Source organism: Propithecus coquereli, unplaced genomic scaffold (genome assembly GCF_000956105.1).
Source record: "Propithecus coquereli isolate 6110/MARCELLA unplaced genomic scaffold, Pcoq_1.0 Scaffold119, whole genome shotgun sequence".
NCBI lineage: Eukaryota > Metazoa > Chordata > Mammalia > Primates > Indriidae > Propithecus > Propithecus coquereli.
In genome coordinates this window covers 4,579,156-4,601,827 of record NW_012135969.1, presented here as the reverse complement: position 1 = coordinate 4,601,827, position 22,672 = coordinate 4,579,156, and the positions used below count along the sequence as shown (strand labels likewise).

At 38.1% G+C, this 22,672-nt stretch overlaps 1 protein-coding gene across 1 annotated transcript in view; it reads right to left on the bottom strand.

Annotated features, from left to right (window-relative positions):
- Positions 1-632: 632 nt before the first annotated feature.
- Positions 633-22,672, bottom strand: part of FBXL20 (F-box and leucine-rich repeat protein 20) — a 100,326-nt gene continuing 78,286 nt past the window's right edge. The window contains exons 7-15 of the mRNA XM_012661124.1: positions 20,040-20,135; positions 17,467-17,593; positions 16,225-16,299; positions 11,808-11,938; positions 9,759-9,819; positions 6,169-6,213; positions 4,010-4,066; positions 3,101-3,313; positions 633-1,610 (exon numbers count right to left, since the gene is read on the bottom strand). Coding sequence (XP_012516578.1) covers positions 1,503-1,610; positions 3,101-3,313; positions 4,010-4,066; positions 6,169-6,213; positions 9,759-9,819; positions 11,808-11,938; positions 16,225-16,299; positions 17,467-17,593; positions 20,040-20,135 — 913 coding nt within the window. The 3' untranslated portion in view covers positions 633-1,502. The remainder of the gene's footprint in view (positions 1,611-3,100; positions 3,314-4,009; positions 4,067-6,168; positions 6,214-9,758; positions 9,820-11,807; positions 11,939-16,224; positions 16,300-17,466; positions 17,594-20,039; positions 20,136-22,672) is intronic.

The window sequence follows — 22,672 nt, the reverse complement described above, 5'->3', positions numbered from 1 at the left end:
ACTTGGCTACTCTTGTATTTCATTCAGAGGAAGTATGGAGCAGGAGAGAGCGATGACTGATGGGTTCTAAAAAGATTCTGGTCCTTTGAGGCGCCAGTATTAGATATGGTATCATTAACACTGACACACAGTTGACCAGCTATTATAGGGCCATTCTTCTATCCCTGATAGGCTGAAATGGGGGAAAACAAGAGCAATCGACTGGCTAGACTGCACAGCTCCTACAGCAGCATTCCTGCTAAAGCAAAACCACCTCACAGACACAGGTCAGAGATGCCACTGATCACTCCTAGAGTTCAGTGGACATATGATAGTGCTCAATAATGTCTGAACTTGGGTAGTAGGGACTCTCAGGCTCCGTTTTCGGATCTGCCATTCCACTTTTTCCTACTAATGCATTTATTTCTCTCTTTCCTTATTAAGTTGGTAGAGTCTGACAGAAGGAAAAATGTGCAGGGGGAATACTGGGCATATCATGCGAATTATCATATGTCACAAGATGTAACAGAATACAAAAGGCAAAGTTTGTTTTCATCAAAATCATTTTAGCTCAATTTCCTCTCATAACTTTTCTTGATTTTGTTATAGTTTCCTTTCAAATTGGCAAAGATTCAGGCAGGGTCCCCTAATGGTAAACTTTAGAATTAAAAAAATATTTATTGATAATGTCTTTTATAAATGTTTGGTAACCCCAACTAACCATCCAAAATGCAAACTGTAAACACAACAGCAAAGGAGTAACAACTGAGTGTGAATAGGCAGATTATGAATAGGTGACAGACTGAGCAAGAGTGTGGGAGGGAGCAACAGAGAATGGAAGACAGGTGCACACATGTGCTACAGACAGTGACAACTTGAGTGAGTAAGTAATCACATTTGGACCACAGCGATTTCAATACAACCATTTAGGAAACCTCTGGGCCAAATACTAAAACACAGGAGGAATGGATGAGCCTTCTTTGTGGGCATGCTCAGCATGTTGGCATGGAAACAAGGAAGCACAGAAGCTCTGTAGTCACAATAGATGGCTACCATTTTTAGGATACAAAGAAATTTTCCTTCTGGTCCCTGGATACATCATATATTGTTTTTCCATGCTTTTCTTGACACTGGAGGACTGCAGTTACTGTACCGAAATCCTCAAAGAAACCCCTTTGACAAAACAAAGAAACCACAGTAGCAGTTAACACTGGGTTTGCTGGAATGCCCCCTCCCTCCACTGTGGCCTATGATTTTCTTCTGGGCACCTCCAACAGGAATGGTTAAGTTTTACCAATCCACTTGATAAAGCCGGCATGAACTTCAATCTCATGGTCACAAAATGTGAGTGGATGGGGATGAGGGTGTGTATGTGTATGTATGTGTGGCTCTGGGATCTGGACACTGCCCTCACTTTGTAACCCTTGCCCAGAACACTGGGGTCGCCTCCACTGGAGAGATTCCACGGTAACTCTAGAAGTGTCATTAAATACTCAGTTCGCCAAGGTTGACCACCTCCATTGTCATAGGATGATGCAGCATCTGCAGAAGCGCTGTCTGCTGCCCCCTACCGATGGGGGTGGAGTGACAGGTGCGAAGTAGGCGTGGACTTTAATATTGGGTAAATGGGTCTGAAACAAGACAGAAACGTAACTGAGAGAGGGAAAAACAGAAACTACAATGTTGCTTCTCAGAAAAACCATCAAGGGGATGAACAAATCTGAAAGCAGGGCAGAGGATAAGCACTGCTCAGGATGCTGAGAGGACTGGGTTTTACTCTGTTCTGTCCTAGGCTGTTCTAAATGACCAGATCAACTCATACAACTTTGGTATTTGTTTTCTTAATAATAAAACTGGGGGAAAACATCACACTAATTTCTTATTTTGTCCCAAAGGGATTCCCAGTTGGATTCCCATTGCTGAGAGAAGCTATGTAAATTTAAAATTATGTTTTTCCAAGTCATCACGGACAATGTTTTTTTCTGATATTAAAAAAAAAACTCATTATCTTCTTTCAATAACACACTTCTAGTCTTAACTACTATTTCTGAATACCTACTATGTTCAAGACAATGTGCTAGTTAAGTGAGAGGAGTACAAAAATCATCAAGATGGGGATTCTGCTCTTAGGCAATTACAGTCTAGACATGCACATAAACAACTAAATTAAAGTGGAGAAGTGGTAAGTGACTTGAAGTACAGATAACAGATTTGCTCGGGATTCAGAAATGGAAGAGGTTACTGATAGTCATGCAGGTCTAGGAACCCTAGTCTACGTAGGCACAGCAGAGGCTCCAATTGACCTGTGGCTCTTCTCTTCTGGTGCAGAAGAAATACAGTTGCGAGGTCTCCCCAGTGCAGATGTGCTCTCAGTCCTCTACGTCTGAAGGGAGAGGAGGAACTGAGGCCAACTGGAACTCAAGATGAGGTTTGGTGTTCTTTTATTAATATGTGCTCAAGGCCACATGGCCAACATGGATTTTTTTTTTAGAGGTCGGTGGTAAGGGACTAACTAAGCACAGTGTCTTTCCTATACCAGGTGTGGAGCAGATGTTCCAATAAATGTCTTTTGAGCAGAATAATCTAACATACAGATTCATCCAGCTTTTTATAACTTCTTTGCTTGCAACTTGTCTTCTAGTCATTTGGCTATTCATGGATCTCTCTATTATGGAGGATGGGGTCAAAAAAAATAAAGGTAAAAATCTACTTCATGTGTTATCTTAAAAAATAAGAATCCCAGGAAAAGGGTTTGATGTCAAAAGGAAACACAAATTAAATTCTTAAATCCCATTTAACCAAACATTTTCTTTATGTTATTCCTTTCTTTCCTTTAGAACGAAAATGTGCTTTTTTCACTCTGAAGTTGTAACTAAGCCCTGGACGTTATGGGAGAGACTCTGCTGGGAGGAGACTTACTTTACTTCCCTTCAGTGAGAATTTTCTTCCTAAATTTCTATCTGGAACCACAGGAAAAAACTATCTACCTTTAGGTTTGCACTCCATTTTTTTCCTTGCTAAATGTCCATGTAAATATAACAAGAATCTAAATCTGAAAATGAAAAAAAGAAAAGAAAGTACTGAGAACACCAGAGCTGGAGAGTTATGTAGCCATCTTTACCCTGAGTCTCTTGATTCCAGCCCGTGTGATTTGCTGGCAGTCATAGAGTTCTATCCGCTCAAGGCTGTGACAGCTCTTCAAGTGCTCCAGGGACGCATCTGTGATTAGCGGGCAATTGTCCAGCTCAATCACCTCCAGCTGGTCATGGGCGCAGGCCCCATTCCCTAGGTGACGAATTCCATCGTCTGTGATCAGCTCACAGTGAGAAAGACTCTGCAGCCAAATAGAGCAAGAAAGGATGTTGAAATATCTTCCGGCATCCCTCTAGCCAGAGGCTTGGGTAAAATCAGAAAGCAGACCTTTTTTTGGTTTGATTTTGATGCATATGGAATCGTCACTAGATCCATGTGGGGAATTGGAGGAAGCAAACTAGAGTTGCTGGGGTTATGCTTCTGGCAATCAATGACTAATGTTTTTGTGTGTGATTCTAAATATATTTTACAAATTCATGTAAAGACCGTGAACTAGTTCATAAACAAAATAAGACAGGCTTAAACAAATCTTGTCGATTTTCCTTAAATCCTTGGTTCTGGGAAACTTAGAAGCTTTGACCCAACTTTGGATAGTACTATGCCACCAAACACCAAAAATGAGCCTGGATACAGAGCAATTAAACAAAAAGCCTTCCTATAAGTGTCACTGAAAAGAACAGCAAGAACTTCTCCTAGCAAAGCCTTGATTTGTCATGTTTGATAGAAAAAACATTTAACTTTTCCAGTTCCTGTCTCAGTTTTCCACTTTACTCAAGGACCAACCTTGGTCCTCAGTAAGCTGACAATTTGGAGAAGCATCCCTTCCCCAAATGGTGGCCAAACACTAAGAGGAAAGTTAAGAGCTGGATTCTGAAACTATAGCACTGGGTTTTGATTAAATCCAACAAATATACATAACTTGGAAAGTCAAACTCACCAATACTTGAAGTCGAGGACAGTGTATAGAAAGTTGGATTAATGTGCTATCTGTTATCTGAAAGAAATAAGTAAATTTATTTTGGATATAATTCCAAATAAAATCATGGGTCATTCCTCATTTTTGACTATATTTTTGTCTAGACAGCTTGATAAGCAATCATCAAATAACAGAATGTGAAGGTTTAAATCCCACCGGCTACCTGAACCTGTTCTGTAAGAATCCACCCAAGCTAGGTTTGAACACATCTCCAGTCTTCGTCTTTGGACAGCTCTGTTCAAATTTCTGTTTTGTTTTTGAAATCAATCAAAATCTGTCCTTTGAAAGTACTACTCATTGGACTTTGTTATGTCTCCTTAGAACCATCACAGAAAAGAATCAGAAGACAGTGCTCCATGAAAAAAAATTAATGTTGGAACATTTTGAAATTTTTAGATATTTGGCCTATCTAAATAACTTTTTTTCCCCCCACTCTGTCACCCACGCTGGTCTTAAACTCCTGGGCTCAAGGGATACTCCCTGATCAGCCTCAGGAGTTTGGTGGGATTATAGGCATGAGCCACCACACCCAGAAAATCTTTTTTGGGGGGACGGGGTTCTCACTCTGCACTACAGTACAGTGGCGTCATCACAGCTGAGTGCAACTCCTGTGTTCCAGCGATCCTCCTGCCTCAGCTCCAATCCCAAGTAGCTGGGACTACAGGCGCATGCCACAATGCCCAGATAATTTTTAAAATTTTATGTAGAGACAGGGTCTCACTATGTTGTTCAGGCTATTCTCGAACTCTGGGCCTCAAATGATACTCCAGCCTTAGCCACTCAATGTGCTAGGATTACAGGCATGAGCCACCATACCCAGCCCAAATATCTTTTTAATAAGGCATGCTACAACTCAGAATTGATATCTGGGGTGTCATTTATTTCCCCAAGGGTGGTAGACAGGTGCTGCTGGAATCTGAGTTAACTGTGAACACTGAAGGAGGAAGAACACCCTTTCATAATTTGGGACTGAAAGTAAATCAGTGCTTCTTTTCAAATTCTTCTCCAACTCTGAGATTATCATTATTTTCTACTACACATAGCTTCACAAGAGCTGAGAAATAACACAGAGAGAGGGTGGAACAGGCAGGCATGTCCATTCAGAAGGACTAACACTAGAAAGGACGTAGAGGACACTAAGGCATGCACGAGAGATAAATGGATGTGAACAAGTTTTAGTTTAATAAGAACTAACAGCTGGTAAAGTGTCTGGATAATAAGTAACTAAAAAAAAAAAAAAAGTAGCCTGGCTGGCACACGCCTGTAATCCTAGCACTTTGGGAGGTTGAGGTGGGAGGATCGCCTGAGGTCAGGAGTTTAAGACCAGCCTGAGCAAGAGAAAGACCCCGGCTCTACAAAAAAAAAAAAGAAAAGAAAAAATTAGCCAGGTATGTTGGCATGTGCCTGTAGTTCCAGTTACTCAGGAGGCTGAGGCAGAAGATCTCTTGAGCCCAGGAATTTGAGGTTGCAGTGAGCTATGACGATGCCACTGCACTCTAGCCAGGATGACAGTAAGGAGTTAAGACTTCATCTCAAAAAAAAAAAAAGGCCTTTACAGTTACAGAAGTATCTTCCTTTATTTTTACCATTAAAAAAATTCATTGCCCTAATGTGCTTTTGGAATCCCCCCTTCAAAGTTTCTCCCTAAATCAATAATGTCAAAGCTCTTAAAATTGGTAATAAAAATTAATGATAACGAGGTCAGTATGCCCTGAGGGCCAAGTTTCATACAGTCAGGTCCCAGGGCAATTGATATAAGGAACCACAGTACAGTAAAGGTAAAAAAAGATGCTACTATAGAACAGTGTGATGGGGCTTTAATTATTTACTAGTATAACTCTGTTGGTCTAAGGAAATATTCTAACAACTTTATGGCCTGAATACTTGGGCCTCTCTTCTCTCTAATGGCAACCTGATTGTATTTTCATAGTTCTTTAACTCACATACCATGAACACCTCTGCCCGGTATGCCTGGAAGACATCTCGATAAATAGAAAATCACCAATGCTGCCAAGCACTACAGTGTGCTACACTAGGGTAAGGAATTGGACATTCTGTTGTACATGTATTATCTAAGTTTCTATCATACTGTATTTCTGAATTAAAATCCACAATCTTACCTGAACACACTCTTCCAGATCCATCTTTTCAAGCTCATGGCAATTCTACAAAGTACAAAAACATTATAGGACAAATATTTAAAACATGAGAAAACAGAGTTGCTGTCATTCTAATTTCACTTTTTATCTTATTTCATTAGTTATACATTTTACTTTTAAAAGTAAAATGCTTACTTTGATCACAATGAAATTTCTCTCTCTTTTTTTTTTTGAGGCAGAATCTCACTCTGTTGCCCAGGCCAGAGTGCCATGGCATAAGCCTAGCTCACAGCAACCTCAAAGTCCTGGGCTCAAGAGATCCTCCTGCCTCAGCCTCCCGAGTAGCTGGGACTACAGGCACGTGAAACCATACCTGGCTAATTTTTTTTCTATTTTTAGTAGAGACGAGGTCTCACTCTTGCTCAGGCTGGTCTCGAACTCCTGAGCTCAAGCGATCCTCCCGCCTCAGCCTCCCAGAGTGCTTGGGATTACAGGTGTGAGCCACCGCGCCCGGCCTAAATTTCTCAATTATTTCACATTTAAAGTATCTAACATTTTAGAACTGCCAGGGAATAAATTTGCTGAACATTAATATTGGGCTAATATAGAGATTCTTTCAACCATAAATAACTTGATGAAAATTGTTTCTTTTGAAGGGAGGAAAGCAAGTTTTATGCCATGTGCTGGCTCCTACCCAATTAGTATCCCATCAATCTGTCTGAAAGCGAAATGACCTTCCCTGTTTCATAACACTGGTGAAAGTTCGTATAATTTTAAATACTATTACTATATAGTAACTTATAAACTACTCTAAGTATTAAAATCTTCAGGAGAATACAGAAAATCTCTTAAAACCTCTCCACTTAAAACCAGATTTGTGTGTTTCTTTTTCTTATCCACCAGTTACATAACAAATAACCAAGTAAGTTTCTTTCACAGACTACTAAGACATCCCTGCTTATTTTATCATCTTATGAAATTGTGGAGAATCAAGTCTCATGAAGGAGTGTCATATTCTCCAAGGCACGTCTGCATTTCCAGAGCAATTTGTATTCTTATTGGTCATCAGCGAGTCTGTAGCTATATCGTGAGAATGCTCAGGAACACCAGCCATACAAGAGTTCTGCCTCGTTTTTTGCACTCCCAATTCTGCTACTATTCTATATTTCCTTTGTTACCCATTCTTCTGAAATAAAAATCCCATCCTGCTGGTGAAGTTTCATTGAAGATAAAGTGTCAAAAACAAAAACTATAAAACACTGATGAAAGAAATTGTAAGCTGGGCACAGTGGCTCACATCTGTAATCCTAGCACCCTGGGAGGCCAAGGCAGGGGGATTGCTTGAGGTCAGGAGTTTGAAACCAGCCAGAGCAAGAGCAAGACCCTGTCTCTACAAAAACTAGAAAAAATTAGCCAGGCATGGTGGCATGTGCCTGTAGTCCCAGCTACTCAGGAGACTGAGGCAGAAGGATTGCTTGAGCCCAGGAGTTTGAGGTTGCTGTGAGCTAGGCTGATGCCACGGCACTCTAGCCCGAGAAACAGAGTGAGACTCTGTCTCAAAAAAAAAAAAAAAAGTCCATACTGTTCAAAGTAATCTACATATTCATTGTAATTCCTACCAAAATACCAACATCATTTTTCACAAAATTAGAAAAAGCAATCTGAAAATACATATGGAACTAAAAAAGAGCACGAATAGCCAAAGAAATCCTAAGCAAAAAGAGCAAATCTGGAGGCATCACATTACCCAACTTCAAATTATACTACAAAGCTATATAGTAACCAAACAGCATGGTATGGGTATAAAGGCAGACACATAGACCAATGGAATAGAATAGAGAACCCAGAAATATAAGCCAAATACCTACAACCAACTTATCTTTGAGAAATCAGACAAAAACATTCACTGGGGAAAGGACATCCTATTCAATAAATGGTACTGAGAAAATTGGATAGCCTCAAGCAGAAGAATGAAATTGGATCCCTTTCTCTCACCATACATAAAAATTAACTCAGTATGGGTAAAGATTTAAATGTAAGACCTGAAACCATAAAAATACTAGAAGACTAAGGAAACACTATCCTTGACATTGGCCTCGGTAAAGAATTTATGACTAAGACTCCAAAGGCAAATGAGACAAAAATAAAAACAAATAAATGGGATTTAATTAAATGAAAAAGTCTCTGCACAGGAAAAGAAATAATCAACAGAGTAAACAACCTACAGAATAAGAGAAAATATTCATAAGCTATATATTTGACAAAGGACTAATATCCAGTATCTATAAGGAACTCAAACAAATCAGCAAGAAAAAAAAAAAAAAACATTAAAAAGTGGGCAAAAGGCCAGGCACGGTGGCTCACGCCTATAATCCTAGCACTCTGGGAGGCCGAGGCGGGTGGATCGTTTGAGCTCAGGAGTTCGAGACCAGCCTGAGCAAGAGCGAGACCCCATCTCTACTAAAAAAAGAGAAAGAAATTAGCTGGACAACTAAAAAAAATACATATATAAAAAAATTAGCTGGGCATGGTGGCGCATGCCTGTAGTCCCAGCTACTCAGGAGGCTGAGGCAGAAGGATTGCTTGAGCCCAAGAGTCTGAGGTTGCTGTGAGCTAGGCTGACACCACGGCACTCACTCTAGCCTGGGCAACAAAGCGAGACTCTGTCTCCAAAAAAAAAAAAAAAAAAAAAATGGGCAAAAGATGTAAACAGACATTTTTCAAAAGAAGAGAAACAAATGGCCAACAAATATATTTAAAAATGCTCCACATCAGTAATCATCAAGGAAATGGAAAATCCCACAACAAGATACCACCTTACCCCTGTCAGAATGGCCATTACTAAAACATAAAAAAATAACAGACGCTGGTGTGGATGAGGTGAAAAGGGAAAGCTTAAACACTGTTGGTGGGAATGCAAATTAGTACAACCTCTATGGAAAACAGTATGGAGATTTCTCAAAGAACTAAAAGTAGATCTACCGTTCAATCCAGCAATCCCACTACTGGGAATCTACCCAGAGGAAAAGAAGTCATTTTATAAAAAAAGACACCACTCATATGTTTGTTGCAGCACAATTCACAACTGTAACGACATGGAACCAACCTAAATGCTCATTAACTGATGAGTAGATATATGAAAATGTGGTGTGTACACACACACACACACACACACCCACCCATGGAATACGACTCAGCCATGAGAAAGACTGAAATAATGTCTTTTGCAGCAACTTGGATGAACTGGAGGCCATTATTCTAAGTGAAGTAACCCAAGAACAAAAACCCAAATACCTCATGTTCTCACTTATAAACGAGAGCTAAGCAATGGGTATCTATGGTCATACAGAGTGACATAATGCAAACTGGAGACTCAAAAGAGGCAGGCTGGTGGGGGGGGGGTACAGGATGAAAAATTACCTCTTGGATACAATGAACACTTCAGGTGATGGGTACATTAAAAGTCTAGACTTCGCCACTATACAATTCATCCATGTAACAAAAAGCCATTTGTACTCCTTAAATGGATTAAAATAAAATAAAAAATACATGCATAAAAAAAGAAATAAAAATCCCTAACAAAACCTATGGAATCCAATGGAAATACTTACCCTGGCAAGAGTGGTGAAGCCTACATCTGTTAACTGAGAACATCTTGCCACTTCTAATATTCTGTTAAAAAAAAGAAAGTGAAAGTCACGTTCTCAGTCTCTGAAAACTGGGTTTATTAAAACAACAAGAATTTAAGAAAATAATCTCCTGTTCCCTAACGACTTTATAATATAGAATGACATTAACAGCTAAGCAAGTCTGTATACAGATCTCGCCACTCATTTTTATGGAGTCATCATAAAGTGGTGCTATAAATACCACATTTCAGGATGATACAATCAAAGAACACAGAAGAATATAATTGAAGCTTGTAGTTAAAGTCAAAATGCATGAAATGCATTAAAAGCCTTCTTGATGGCATACCGCTTACCCCCAGAGGGCAGCCTGCTCCTAGAAAACAAAGGAAATGGAGATAAAATACTCTATTTCAGTTAATCTGTTGCCGAAGTAAATTATTTTCTTTCCCTGTTTTAGATGTAGGTTCACTCAGATTTAAATAGCTTTTTAAAAATGTGAAGGGACAGCTTAATTACAGGTTTGTCCCAAATATGAAATTCCAGATTTATGAAAGCTTCCTGCCTCCTCCCACATGCTCCCAGAGAGGCCCAGTGAGAGGGAAGCTGAGCTGGCAGCAGTTCTCCTATTATTCAGCAACTGCTAAACACCAACTTAAATACCAAACACAGGGCTGGGAAACCAAAAGCAGCTCTTTTCTGTGAAAAGTCTGATGACCTCTGTACAATGGTAGCAAAGAACATTTAACATGTTTGCTTACATATTACTACAGAAGTTGAAAAAAATTAAAGCTAAAGAAATCATTATCAACTGAAAATCAATTAGAAATGACTGCTATATCTAATGGGAGAGCATGATATGACTGCAACACAACTTTTAAGAGCCTTTCTATTCTAACAATATAATGAATCATACAGAAAGACAGAGCTGAAGACCCCTCTCTCTAAAATATAAAGGAATAATGTGTACTATTTTTAGAGAGAAGTTTGGTTACCTTCTGAGCTCCTGAGAAGTACTCTATTCTAGGCTTCTGGTATTACTAATTTTGACCAACAAGTCTACCATCTATTAAGGAATTTTGATATTGTAGGAAAAAGTTCTTTTAACAATTATGATTAGGCCAGGTGATAATCAAAACAGAAAGTCTGATTACTTTACAATGACTATTATATGTAAGAAAAATGGTTTTATGGGTCTGCAGCCTGGGTTTGACTCCTTTCTCCTACACTTACTAGTTGTGATAGCTTGAAAGGGTTACTTAACCTCTTGGTGCTTCAGTATTCTCATCTATAACACGGAGATAAAAAAGTGCTTATATGGTGGTATAGAGATTAAATAAATTAATATCTGTGAAGCACCTAATAAAACGATGTCAAACTTACAAGTGTTATATAAGTTTTGTTTTAAAAAACAAAAAAGGTATATGGGGATCATCCCTACTCATTACAAAATACCATCTTGTGTGCCTACAGAATCAACATGGGTTTGACACCACGTGCATACTAACGTAGCATTCTTAGCAAATATCCAGTGAATCCCATAGTCAAGCTGAGGAGGAGCCATAGAGAAATGAGGCTGTTCTGAAAGACCATCAGTACAAAAGAGGTCCTCCTGCAAGGATTTTTTTTCTTTTCAAATATAGTACTCCCTTTTATGTACCTGGAATCATTATTACAATATAAATGACCTCAGTGTGGGCCTTTAAAAACTTTTTGAGAAAGGAATTTTATTATATAAAATTATATAAAAGCGTTAATAAAATACTTTTGTTTCTTTCTCAAGTAATGAAATAAAATGTTAATCTTTTTTTCTAGTATGGTTAGCAAGTAATAGACTTTGAGGACTGTCACCCCTTGGTTCATGCCAATTACATGTAATCAAATGAGGTACAAAGCAAGTAGGTGGGCATCTAAAAGGGTAGTGGCTCTGTAGTGTCTACCACAAAATTTTAAAATTCCAAGGAATAAATATGGGTGAAGGAGACTTTTGTTCCTTTTCTCTGATTTTTTTTGAGCTAAACAAGAAATGTTTACCTAAGCCGTGGGCAGTTCTGACCTAGAGCATTCAGGATGGCATCTGTGATGTTGGAGCAGCCAGAGGCACAGAGGGACTGTAACTTATGGCAACCTCTGCATATAGTAATGAGACCTTCATCTGTAATTTGCTAAAAAAACAAGAGCAAAAAAAAAACCACAGACATCAGTATCTTAGTAGAAGAAAAATAAGCAAAAAATGATACCTCTGTGAAAATAAGTACCAAAAAGAAATCCAGATAGGTTTAATCAGATAGCAGACCTAAAATGAAAACAAACACACTTTGTTTCTTCCTTCTACTTTCTTTTTTTGTTTGTTTTTGAGACGGAGTCCTTGCTCTGTCACCTGGGCTCGAGTGCCCAGCTAGTGTCAACCTAGCTCATAGCAACCTCAAATTTCTGGGCTCAAATGATCCTCCTGCATTAGCCTCCCGAGTAGCTGGGACTACAGGCACGCGCCACCACGCCTGGCTAATTTTTTCTATTTTTAGTAGAGACGGGGTCTTGCTCTTGCTCAGGCTGGTCTCCAACTCCTGACCTCAAGCGATCCTCCCACCTCTACCTCCCAGCGTGCTAGGATTATAGGCGTGAGCCACTTTTTGATTTAGTTTGCAAGAGAATCTATGCTCACTTTTGTTGTTAAGGGAAGAAGCTATAATGGTATCCTGTTAAAAGCTATAATGGGATTCTAATGGGACTGGCAACAGCATGGGGCACATCATGGTATAGGTTCAATTAAACAATTTTAAAACCTAGAAAACATAAGGACAACCGTATTTTAGTAGTATAAACATATTTACAAGTTTAAATTGATACCAAGTTAGTAGAAAAAATTGAAACAAACTGTGGATGACAGTTGCAATCTTATATCAGTTACAGTATTTATTTATTTGTATATCTTAGTTTTATAACATAAAGAACATCCTAATTTGTGGAGATAAACAGTTGTGTCTAACTCAGATATAACTTTGCACTATTTAAAAAATTATTTAGGATCACTTGAGTCCAAGAGTTTGAGGTTGCAGTGAGCTACAATGACATCCCTGCACTCTAGCCTAGGCAACAGAGATCTTGTCTCAAAAAAAACAAAAAACAAAAAAACAAACTTAAATGATCTTGTTTTAAATTATTTTAAAATGAAAAATAACACACATTCAAAGATGTTACATTTAAAAAAAAACCTTACGGTCGGGCGCGGTGGCTCACGCCTATAATCCTAGCACTTTGGGAGGCCGACGCGGGCAGATTGTTTGAGCTCAGGAGTTCGAGACCAGCCTGAGCAAGAGCGAGACCCCGTCTCTACCAAAAATAGAAAGAAATTAATCGGACAGCTAAAAATATATAGAAAAAATTAGCCGGGCATGGTGGTGCATGCCTGTAGTCCCAGCTACTCGGGAGGCTGAGGCAGTAGGATCGCTTGAGCCCAGGAGTTTGAGGTTGCTGGGAGCTAGGATGACGCCATGGCACTCTAGCCTAGGCAACACAGTGAGACTCTGTCTCAAAAAAAAAAAAAAAAAAAAAAAATGTTACAAGCTAGGCACCATGACACATGCCTGTAGTCCCAGCTACTCAGGAAGCTGAGGTGAGAGGTTCACTTGAGCCTAGCAGTTGGAGGCAGGCCAACCCAGACAACATGGAGATCTCATCTTTTTTTTAAAAAAAGAGTTATATATAAACATCTTAACATGGTGTATCCTATTAGGACTTTCATTTGTCCTGCCAGATTCACTGATTTTGTATAGGCTTAAAAATTAAGCTCTCCGGTCATCTCTTTTAATCAAGGAGCATCCTTAAGCAGCAAAGACAACTGGGGGAAAAAAAAACTCAAATTTTTAATATTGACTGTTTAAATCAGCATGTTCTCAATATCTTTTTTTTTTTTTTAAGATGGGGTCTTGCTATGTTGCCCAGGCTGGAGTGCAGCAGCTATTCACAGGTACAATCATAGTACACTAGGGCCTCAAACCCCTGGGCTCAAGAACCTGAAAAAGTGCCACACAAATGTGATGTTTGTTATTACTAGACTAGGGTAGTTAAGAAAGATGAAGCAGGAATAGGAATCTGTGCCATACAATATTAGAGAAGTATTACAGGGCTATGCTGCCCTTTCCTTTTTATGTTTTAAGGTGTATGAGAAGGCCGGACGTGGTGTCTCACGCCTGTATTCCTAGCACTCTGGGAGGCCGAGGCAGGTGGACTGTTTGAGCTCAGGACTTGAGACCAGCCTGAACAAGAGCGAGAGACCCCGTCTCTACTAAAAAAAATAGAAAGAAATGATCTGGACAACTAAAAAATATATAGAAAAAATTAGCTGGGCCTGGTGGCACATGCCTGTACCCTAGCTACTCGGGAGGCTGAGGCAGTAGGATCACTTGAGCCCAGGAGTTTGAGGTTGCTGTGAGCTAGGCTAACGTCACGGCACTCACTCTAGCCAGGGCAACAGAGTGAGACTCTTGCCTCAAAAAAAAAAAAAATAATAATAATAAAGTGTATGAGAGAGAAATGAGGAAGAAAAACGAGGAAAGTAATATTGTCAATACTTTAAGTTTTAATAATAATAAAATTTACTAAACGTTTATGTTTTCAAATCAGTTAACAAAAGGAATAAACCAAGAATATACTTTAGTCATTTCAATAGTTTTGGGCAGAACATAAAATCTCATGAATGTTGAAAATCATTTTGTCACACTGGGAAAGAATGACCCCTATAGTAAGATTTAGGTGAAGGAAAATAAAATAGACATATAGAACTAGTTCTCTATGTTTACCAACTGTGATTTCTGCCTGCTAGAAGGATGAAGGAAAACCAACTAAATCCACAAATGATATGTATGTATTTATGTGTATGTACATATATACACATACAAACATTTGAAGCTGTGCAAGAACAGCTTTTTTCTAGCACTGTAAGATGATGGTTTCATGTCTATAAGAGTTGTGCTTGCTCTCTCAGGGTAAACATTTCAGTCTTAAAATGAAATAAGGCAAATTCTGGTAGTCAGCAACTCCAGCAATCAGAATTATAAAGAACGGATGGTCGGAATTAAAAGGAAGTACACTGGTTTGTTAATTGAGTGATGTTGAAAAATTTTTTTTTTTTTTTTGAGACAGAGTCTCGCTCTGTTGCCCTGGCTAGAGTGCTGTGGCCTCAAGCTAGCTCACAGCAATCTCAAACTCCTGGGCTTAAGCAGTCCTTCTGCCTCAGCCTCCCGAGCAGCTGGGATTACAGGCATATGCCACCATGCCCGGCTAATTTTTTCTATATATATTTTTAGTTGTCCAGCTAATTTCTGTCTATTTTTAGTAAAGACGGGGTCTCGCTCTTATTCAGGCTGGTCTCGAACTCCTGACCTTGAGGGAATCCGCCCGCCTCGGCTTCCCAGAGTGCTAGGATTACAGGTGTGAGCCACTGCGCCGGCTGAAAAAAATTTTTTTAAAAATAAAGGAATGTCACCCCTTTTATTAGTAACTCAATCTTGACGAGTTTCCTACGTAAATCATTATTGGCACCTTCCCTCAAAGGCAGGTTGCTTAAATTTTGTAAAATGTGGCCTTTTACATATCACCTTTAACCTAAACAATCACTATGCGCTCAAATTCCAAGTGATCAAACAGGAAGATAAGGGCAAAACAAGCAGAAGGCTTAGCATAAACAAGAAAAATCCTCATCTCCTTTTTTCTTTGCTATGAGGAGCTTTCACTCCAAGGCAACATATGTATGTAGTTTTCAAGGAAAGAGAGAGAAGCTGAAGGTATATTCTTAATGTTCTAGGCCCCTGAAAAGTTTCAGCAAATTATCTGAGTAAAATCCAGGGGTTTAAGGGGTAGACACAAAAAGGGCGATAATCTGAACAAGTCAAAATGCTAAATACAGACAGATACTACTTAATAACTGCAAAAGTACGGCTGGCTCGAAGGTAGTGAGTTATCTTACTTGATTGTTCATAGTCAGTTACAGATCGACTCTTTGCTCTACTACTTTCCCCGCTTTTCACTACTGTACTTGACTACTCTCAAAAAAAAAAAGAGTACATATTGCTTGTCTTTTATAGCAGTGGTTCTCCACAGTTGTGACCCACTGACACATCTCAATCGGTTATAAAGTGTGACTGCAATTTTAAATACTGAAGTTTTGGAATAATCTACTTTGAAAAAGTAGACAGTTTTTTTAAGGAGATAAGAAAGGGATGGAGTTACAGTTTGCTCATCTGGAATTCTTCAAGAGCTGCCCTCTATCTTAATTTATGTCAAAGCCACTAGGAGTGAGTGTTGTCAAACATGTAGTCAGTCATCTGTGTGTCTACTGTGTACCTAGGGTTGTAGTGGAAAAACCACTGGTCTTGATGACTAAAACTCCTATTATAATATTACTGAAATGAATTACTAAAACAGAAGAGCTGTGGGAAGGGATGCTTACCAAGCAAGTCTGCAAGTTCAAAGTCACTAGTTCAGGACAGTGTGCACCTATATACTTGAGAGCTTCATCTTCTAGCTGGAAAGATTAAAAAAGAGAAAAAGTGATTACTGATACTGTTTCAAAGGAGAAAGATTTAAGAATGTACACATTCATCAATACATTCTAAATAGAGCAAACCAAGTTTCAAAGGGACAATTAACACCAAACAATGAACTATGACCACATAACAGTGTAATTCATATTATTAGCATGGTTATCAGTATTTTTAGAATGAGTTCTGGCCACATTCAAATTCATATTATCATCAAATCAAGGAAAAGATGAAATTAACGTTGCCTAGTTTTTATGGATTTTACTTCTTATAAATATACCACACAACATTTTGTTGAGGGACTATGAAGCTAAAATAATCTTCACACTTCTATCGTCATGCTTACAGTGCTGAGAGCAGATGGTAAGTAATTGATGATAATGATGCATTCCAATCAATATTTTTCAGGATTCCATAAATAACCAGAAGCTCAAGCTGTTGTTTTAAGACAGTCGTATATCCAAGCTCTGCTTCAAACGATAGAACCCATCCCATCATGGTAAAAGAATGAAGGCATTTTTAATGGAATCCATGTTACGGTTTTAGTTACCATTAATAAAATAAGGTAGAGTCTAGCCCTACTTTGTCAATTACATTTAAATCTACCCTTGTTCATTTCTTTCCAGGCATTATCTAGTCAATTCCTTTTTTCACTGTAGAACACTGAGATAGTAAAGTTTTTAATGACAAAATATGTTGGCTTTGTAATGTCACTGGCAGGAAATAAGCATCGACGCTATAAAACGCAGGTTGCTGTATACTTGCCACATTTAAGAAAAACTCCTGGTGGTTAAAAAAAACAAGTGAAAACTGCCAAGACTGCCTTCTTTGCCTATCCGGTACAAAGTATCAGCAGTAACAACATGACAAGTTTTCTTTTCAGTACAAATTTAACTGCATGAAACTCTTTGCTTATGGTTTGTCCTCAGTATGTTATATCCCCACCTTGCCCCCACCCCAAATTTATTGTTGGCCAGATGTTAATTCTTCTCATTCTTTTATTCTAAGGAAAACATTTTAATTTTTGGTAAGTGTGTATCTTTGGTCAATAATACACACAACTAACATTTCCCTCAAGACAAATACCTTGAGGCTGCCTACAAAGAGCTCATGGTTCCTTGGAATTTCACAAGCACTACATGGAGTATTACCTGCGTGCAGCCTTTTAAGAATAAGGCCTTGAGACCCCCACAGCCCCTCACTAGTGCTTGAATGCCATCCTTGGTTACTTGGTCACACCAGGAAATGTTCAACTGCTCCAACAGTGGACATCCCTCACTTAGGATAAAACAAAATGAGACAAACATATCACTAAATCCAATTCCAAAGGCACCAAAGTCTCATTTTATTGGCTATTTAATAAAGGAATGGATATAGTACCATTCTCCCCCACAAGAATATATTTACTTAATGTGAATATAGGCACTCCCATAGCACACACACAAAAAAGCTGATTTATCAACATCTATCGTGCTCATGTGGGATTATATCCTTAACAGGGTCTTCTCAAATGCAGCTTAATCAACAAGCACAAAGCACAATACTGTCTTTCAGATATATGAGACTTTTTATGGAGGTTTATACTTTTCAAAATATTTTTATATTCTTTTTGCACTGATCACATATCTCAAAGGTCTCTTGACAGGCCATGGATTAATCAGAGTTCAGATTCAAACCCAGATTCTCCATCATGTAGTGCTATTACAAACTAAGTATCCCTTATCTGAAATGCTTGGGATCAGAAGTGTTTTGGATTTCAGATTTTGGAACATTTGCATTATACTTACACAGTTGAGCATCCCAAATCTGAAATGCCCCAGTGAGCATTTCCTTTGAGCGTCATGTTGGCGCTCAAAAAGTTTGGGATTTGAGTAATTCAGATTTTCAGATTAGAGACATTCAATCTGCAGTATCAAAGTAATAATGAGGACTTTTAAACTTTTAAGAATTTATAAAGGCTCTGTATATTTCCTCATCTGAAACATTTCTAGAATACTGTTTCTGTAGGCTGAATCTACAGTATCTTGCGTTCAATCTGTCTTCAAAATACCAGCTTCATCTTCGATCCCTTCTGCTCTTATCAGTTTAGTTTCACATTTAGACCAGGGAGAAACCCCAAGCTTTCTATGACATTTTTCAGAAAATAGTGACTAAATTATTTTAAATATTCTTGCCTATAGAAAAGACCCAGAAGATAAAGTCAGGAGATCTAGGTTCAAGTTCATTCTTCAACATTAATAGTCTGACTTTAGGCAAGTCATTTTAGGAAGACTGTCTGAACTTCTCTTAGTCCAAGTTTAGCCATAGCCCGTTCTATGTTTTCCCAAAACAGATGCACTCATTTCTTTCATAGTACTTATCACATAATATATGTTTAGTAGTTTTTTTCCTCCCACTTGACTCTGAGCAACTTAAAGGCCGCAATAATACCTGGGACTCGACAACTTTTTAGATTTTCTTTTTAGATTTGTAAAATGCTTGCCCTACGTACCTCACAAGACCTTCAAATAAATGAGATAATTTATGTGAAAATATTTTATAAATGATAGTTGTTACATTATCAAATTTATTATCCTATATGGGAAACAGTCTAAGATAAATGTATTCAATATTCACAAGGAAGGTCTCAAAGGAACCATATTTTTAGATTACTTATACTCTACTTAACTAAATCTATATTCTTCTTTTAATAGCTTAATTTTTACTATGCATAAATGCAGCCAATAGGTCAGGCCATAATCATTTATAAAAAGCTGATTAAAAGAGAAGTTTCCAAAGAAAATGAGCATTTCACTTTCCTTTTAAGATACATCATCTGTAACATGCTTTAAAAAACACATGAACATTAAAGTAAGATATATTAATTGTTTACTATGTGCTAAAAACCTTTTTAAAGCACTTTACATATAGTAGGTTGAACCACATTAAGCTGTCGGGTTTTTTTTGTTTTTTTTTTTTGAGACAGAGTCTCACTGTGTTGCCCGGGCTAGAGTGCTGTGGCGTCATCCTAGCTCACAGCAACCTCAAACTCCTGGGCTCAAGCAATCCTCCTGCCTCAGCCTCCCGAGTAGCTGGAACTACAGGCATGCGCCACCATGCCCGGCTAATTTTTTTCTATGTACTTTTAGTTGTCCAATTAATTTCTTTCTATTTTTAGTAGAGACGGGGTCTCGCTCTTGCTCAGGCTGGTTTCGAACTCCTGAGCTCAAACAATCTGCCCGCCTCGGCCTTCCAGAGAGCTAGGATTACAGGCGTGAGCCACCGCGCCCGGCCAAGCTGTCGTTTTTATAACACAAAAAACTGTCAAATATTGGCACAACTTTGCATGGTTTAGCCTTAAATTATCTTGTTTTTAAAAAGTTCAGTAGGGTTATGTTTGCTTACTAAACCTTGTTAATAACCTGGCTCTAGAACCCTGTTTTAATCACTAAGCTATAATAACAAGTGCTATTTTTTTCTTTTTTTGAAAACAAGCCTTCATAAAAATCTAATCATTCATGTATAAGCTATACTACTCTGTTCAGAAATCCTAGTTACCTCTAGTCATTTCACTTTAATATGTCCTATAATTGTTATTTGGGTAAGCAGTAAAACAAAACACCTATTCTAAACTCTAGTATATATCCATAAAACACAGTTGCCTTCAATTCCAACTTTATTTCAATTATTTTAAAAAGTACATAATTTTTCTGATTACTGTACATGCTTATTGTAAGAAATTTACCTCAGAGCTTTTAGTGACATGTTTGTTATTGACGTACAGGAAGCCAAGTCAAGGTGCCTGAGTTTGGAACAGAACTTGCTAAGGCTAGTACATGTACTGAAAAATGGAAAAAGGAGAAAATAATGAATAAACAAAATAAGAACACATCCTTGGTATATCATTCACCATAATCATTGAAAGTGTATATATTTAAGAACTGTAAAATTTTTATACCCCTAAAAAAAGCAGTTATAAATCCTGGGACCTTTCACACTGAGGAAGAGGCAGATACCATTCACAAAGGAGAAGGCTGTGCTGTGTATGAGAATTCGCATGAGGGGAAGATGGTGCTGATTCACATTTAGAAATGTTAACGGTTATAAACAGCACACTACTTATGTGGGCTCTAAGAGATCCATGTGTATTTTGGAAATCCAGGAGCATCAGAAAGCTAATGAGTACCTACTAGCATGTGGTCGAACATGAAGACTGAAAGGTCTGCCTCTGCTCTTAAATCTCTATTCAAGACAACTTTTGCATGGCAGTAATGAAAGAACTAGATTTTTGCAAGGTATACAAAGTATGGACTGGTATCGGGCTGAAACAAGTAATTATGTAATACCACTACCCACTTTCCTTAATGATTTCTTAAAGGCTTTTCCCATAATGGTCAAGTTCTCAACTTAATTTTTTTTTAACTTATTATGGAAAACTACAAATATATGGGGCCAGGCGCAGTGGCTCATCCCTGTCATCCCAGCACCCTGGGAGGCCAAGAAGGGCGAGATGCTTGAGCCCAGGAGTTCAAGACCACTCTGGGCATCATAGCAAGACCCTGTCTCTACTAAAAAAAAAATAATAATATAAAGAAAAATAAAACTTCAAATATACACAAGAGTAAATAATATACAAAACCCACACATACTATCATTAAACTTCAACATTTACCTATCCTGCTTTTTTTATTTCATCTATTCCTCCCCTTTTGTTTGAGTATTTTAAAGCAAATTCCAGACATACTATTTTACCTATAAATATTTCTGTACACATTTCTCATAAGTATTTAATTTTAATTCCTTTCTTTTTTTTTTTTTTTTTGGAGACAGAGTCTTGCTCTGTCGCCCAGGCTAAAGTGCCATGGCATCAGCCTAGCTCATAGAGAGCAATCTAAAACTCCTGAGCTTAAGCAATCCTCCTGCCTCAGCCTCCCGAGTAGCTGGGACTACAGGTGCATGCCACTGTGCCCAGCTGATTTTTTTCTACTTTTAGTTACCTGGCTAATTTTTTTTTTGGAGACAGACTCTTGCTCTATTGCCCAAGCTAGAGTGCCATGGTGTCAGCCTAGCTCACAGCGACCTCAAACTCCTGGACTCAAGTGATTCTCCTGCCTCACCCTCCCATAGCTGAGATTACAGGCGCACACCACCACATCCAGCTAATTTTTTTATATTTAGTAGAGACAGGGTCTTGTTCTTGCTTAGGCTGGTCTCATACTCCTGACCTCAAGTGATCCTCAGGTCTCAGCCTCCCAGATTACTAGGATTATAGGCATAAGCCACCTCGCCTGGCCAGTATTTTAATTCCTTAACCATCATCTGATACCCAGCCTATGTTAAATTTTCCCCAATTGTCTCATAAATGTTTTTGCCAAGTTGATTGCCTTAAGTAATCCTCCTGCATTGGCCTCCCGAAGTGAGCCACCATACCGAGCCTATTTTCTTGATGGAATTTTTGTTACTACATTTGATCTTAGCCAAAAGACCAAGAAGCAACAGAAATCTTGTTACTGGATATATGACTCACAAGTATTTTCTCCCAGTCTGTGCCTCGTTGTTTCATTTTCTTAAAAGGTGTCGTTGGAAGCATAGAAGTTTTAAATTTTATCACTTGTAATTTTAAATTAAATTTATCACTTTTATAGCTGTGTTCTTGGTGTTATCTAATAAATAACTCTTTGATTGGCCCAAGATCACAAAGGTTTTTTTCCTATGTTTTCTTCTAAGAGTTTTATAGTGTTAGATCTTAGAGTTAGGTCTATGATACATTTCTGTTCCACTGATTTATACACCTGTCCTTTACAAAATCATACTGTCTTGATTACTATAACTTTATACTAAGATTTAAATCAGACAGCATGAATCCTCCAACATGGCTCTTCATTTTTCAAAATTGTTTGGGCCACTACATCCCCATGTAAATTTTAGGATCAGCCTGTTGGTTTCTTTAAAAAAAAGCCTGCTGATATTTTAATAGGAGTTGCACTGAATCTATAAATAAATTTGGAGAGAACTGCCATCTTGATAATATCAAATATTCTAAAGCATGAACATGGACTATCTCTCCATTTTACATCTTTTTCCTCTCAGTAATGTTTTATAGTTTTCAGTGGAAAGATCTTTTGCTGCTTTTATTAAATTTATCTGTAAATATTTTATTCTTTTTGACGTACTGTAAATGAAACCACTTCCCTAATTTTACTTTTGGATTGGTTGTTGCTAATGTATAGAAATACAATTACTTTTTGTATACTGACCTTGTATCCAGTGAGCCTGTTAAACTTTGTTTATGAGTTCCAGTAATTTTTTTGTGGTCTCCTTAGAATTTTCTACATACAGAATTATATTATCTACAAGTAAAGATAGTTTTACTTCATT